We start from the raw sequence: 3,358 nt of genomic DNA, 5'->3' as shown, positions 1-3,358 counted from the left end.
TTGAACCACCAGCCTTCTGGTTAGCAGTCAACTGCCTTAGGCATTGCGCTACAAAAATGGGAGAAGATTTTCTGTCACTGAGTTTTTAGTTTAAGTACTTGAATAGGGATTAATATTCAATGATGGTAGACCAAGTCTTGTGTTGACTTCCTTTAGGTGAAAAAAACCTAACCACCATAAAGACTTGAGCAACAAATGAGTTTCAATCTCATAAAATAAATGGCAATGCTGAAATCAGAAAAATAAATACTACTTTTCTCTAATCTTACTTTCTTAAACTAGAAATTATTATTAAACTAAGGTCATCACTACCTAAAGGAATGTCTACTATGCTGGTGTTCTAAAACGATTTAGTAATTTGAAATGTAGGTTTAAAAAGGTGAGCATTAAAAACACATACTACATATACATACATAGCTTAGATCTGTAAAGAAATTAAAACAAACAAAAAGCTACAGATGAAGTTTTGCTGTAGGGAGTAACAGGTGTCCATGCCTTCAAATCATACTTAATGACAGGTGACAGAGCAAAGTTTATTCTCATACAAATAAAATATCAGAACAACACAATAAGAAAAGCAGCAGATTAAAATAAACATCCTGTTGCAAAAACTTATTTAAAAAGGCCATTTACCTTCATTTACATTTAGATCCTCTTTCACTGATGTCCTGTAGAATCTTAACTTTAACCTTTTAGCCAGTGCCTCAGCTTCCTCACTGCACATCAATTCAGAAAAGAAAATGCTTATAGAGGTAACTTTGATAGCTTGTTTTAAAAAAATCACTTTTATTACATTTACTGAATTCAGTGTGTGTGTGAAAGAAAGAAAGAGGGGGAAAATTAGACCTTCCATATATTTCTCTTATTTCTTTTTAAAGAACCTTAAATATTGATGCCCTGTTAAATGAAACCAGTTGAAAGCTATGTCTCACTTAGCGCTGAACAAGATTTAGTATTCACTCCTCTTAAAGGATAATATCATTACACTTTATTTGTAAACAGAACACTTTTCTATAGTATCACTAATTTCCATGATTAAATATTACTTTTCTATATATAATACTTTAATCAATTCTTTCTCTTCTGTTTTTAATATATTTGGATTTAATTACACTCTGAAAATCTTATATTGAAATATTTATTTTACTCTTATCTGCTATGAAAATATTTTGTTGCCAAAAGCCAAAGTCAGTATATTAGTGATTGTGTCTATAAAAATGCATCCTTAATTTTAGTTTTATGAGGACTATAGTAGCCATGTTCCAAAGTGGGTCCTGGTCTTCAGGACCATAGTCCCCTCCCACATTGTATCAAAGTTGGCCTGTGTGAACATAACAGCAGAAGTGATAGTATTCGACTTTTAGGCTAGCTCACAAAAGATACCAGGACTTTCACCTTGCTTTCTCTTTGGATCAACTGCTAAGTAGGAAGCCAGCTGCCATGCTGTGAGAACACTTAAGCAGTCCTAATAACAAGCACTAGTAGCAAGGAACTAAGGCCTCTTGCTAACAGCCAAGTGAGTAAACCATTTTAGAAGTGGATCTTCCAGCCCTAGTCAAGCCTTTATATGACTACAGCCCCAGCCAACATCTTGACTGCAATTTCACGAAAAACTCTGAGCAAAAATCACCCAGCTTAAGCTACTTATGAATTCCTGACCCCCAGAAACTGTGAAGTAATAAAGGTTTGTCATTTAAACCACAAAATCTCGGGGGGAGTTTGTTATACAGCAATAGATAACTAATAAATAGACAGATAGAAATTCATAATAATAAGGAAAAAGCCAAGCACAGATTTGCAAAGCTAGCAAAAATGTTAATGATGCAATGAGTAAACATATATGAACAAAAATTATCTAGATGCTAAACTCTGTTCAGAGCCCCTGCTGGTACAAATGGTTAACTGAAAGGTGGGAGGTTTGAGTCCACCTAGAGGCGCCTAGGAAGAAATTCTTGGCAATCCACTTCCCAAAAAAAAACCCAGTCACTGAAAACCCCCTGGAGGACAATCCTACTAACACAGATGGGATTGGCATAATCAGAATCAACTCAATGGCAATGGTTAAACTCTATTCACACATCTGAGCATAGGAATTCTGAATATACAGAATAATGAATCTATACTTTTTATCTATTTAAATTCATCAGTGTAGGATAGCAACTTACTCTAGATTTGAAAACATCTAGGAATGTTTTTCTTAATGTTCTTACTATACCTAAGTTTAAATTAACATGAAAAACTGGTTTTATGGTTCAAAGACCAAAGTCTAGAATCCTAAAAGGACTTGTAAACTTTCTTACTTTAATTTTCTCTACTTACAAGCTCTGGTAGCATAGTGCCTAAGGCACTTGCCTGCTAACCAGAAGGCTGGCAATTCAAACCCACCATCCACTCCTTGGAAGGAAGGTTGGGCAATCTACTTCCGTAGTGATACTGCCTCAGAAACCCAAGGAGGGGTCGCTGTGAGTCGGCGCCAACTCGATGGCACGTAACAACAACAACAATAACTTATAACTCAGTATTATTTTTTAACCCCAAATCACATAAACCAGACTGCAGAAATTTTAACTGTAAAGCAGTCTTTATAAATGCTTTTGTTAAGTCTTAGGTCTACGCAACAATAAAAAATGTTTTAACTTTTGTAGAAATACTGTCCAAAAAATACTTTTGTAGAAGTGCTTCCAAAAGCATAGTCATCTTACTTCTTTATACAAGAATCATCCAAGAGATCAATCTTGTTTTGTACAAGTACAGTTGGTATATCTCCTACTTCAGCTACTACTTTCTCTCTCCAGCTGGGAATTGCTTCAAAAGATTCCCTGTCTGTGGTAGAAAATACAAGCACACAAGCCTGGGCTCCTGTAAGATCACAAAAAAAATGGTTATTTATAATAATGAAACAATCCTATGAGAGGTGTAGAAAACTTTTATCTATGTGTAAGTGTAAGGAATAAATGTTAAACTGATCTTTGTAACACTCTGATTAATTTTTAACATAAAAACTCCATTTTCTAATTCAAAGAATCAATTTGCATTCCTAACGCTGGTTCTCAAACTTATACAAGTGTCAAAATCCAATACATTCTTTATAGAACACCACAAAATACTGATATCATTAGTAAAAGCTATAAAGAATGGTAAAGTAAACTGTTGCCAAATTTTTCCTGTTAACATTTGTCATATGTGTCTTAATTTAAATCAGCATAGATTTTTAAAAAATTAATGAGAAAAGAATCATAATGTTCTCATTCTGTTTACTTTTTATAAGCACATATTATTTATATTCATAACAGAATACCAAGAGAATACCAATGATACAAAGGAATAGTATCTACTAGTATAACCAAAGCCAAGAGTA

The 3,358-nt window shown here is 33.8% G+C and overlaps 1 protein-coding gene across 1 annotated transcript in view; it reads right to left on the bottom strand.

Moving 5' to 3' along the window:
* The window catches only part of RAB23 (RAB23, member RAS oncogene family), a 31,913-nt gene that overhangs the window by 3,213 nt on the left and 25,342 nt on the right, over positions 1-3,358 (bottom strand). The window contains exons 3-4 of the mRNA XM_007945605.1: positions 2,703-2,859; positions 634-716 (exon numbers count right to left, since the gene is read on the bottom strand). Coding sequence (XP_007943796.1) covers positions 634-716; positions 2,703-2,859 — 240 coding nt within the window. The remainder of the gene's footprint in view (positions 1-633; positions 717-2,702; positions 2,860-3,358) is intronic.

This window comes from Orycteropus afer, unplaced genomic scaffold, assembly GCF_000298275.1.
Source record: "Orycteropus afer afer isolate SDZICR_OR568_19922 unplaced genomic scaffold, OryAfe1.0 scaffold00140, whole genome shotgun sequence".
Taxonomy (NCBI): domain Eukaryota; kingdom Metazoa; phylum Chordata; class Mammalia; order Tubulidentata; family Orycteropodidae; genus Orycteropus; species Orycteropus afer.
Note: the sequence above shows the minus strand (reverse complement) of the source record. Positions and strands in the feature narration are given on the sequence as shown.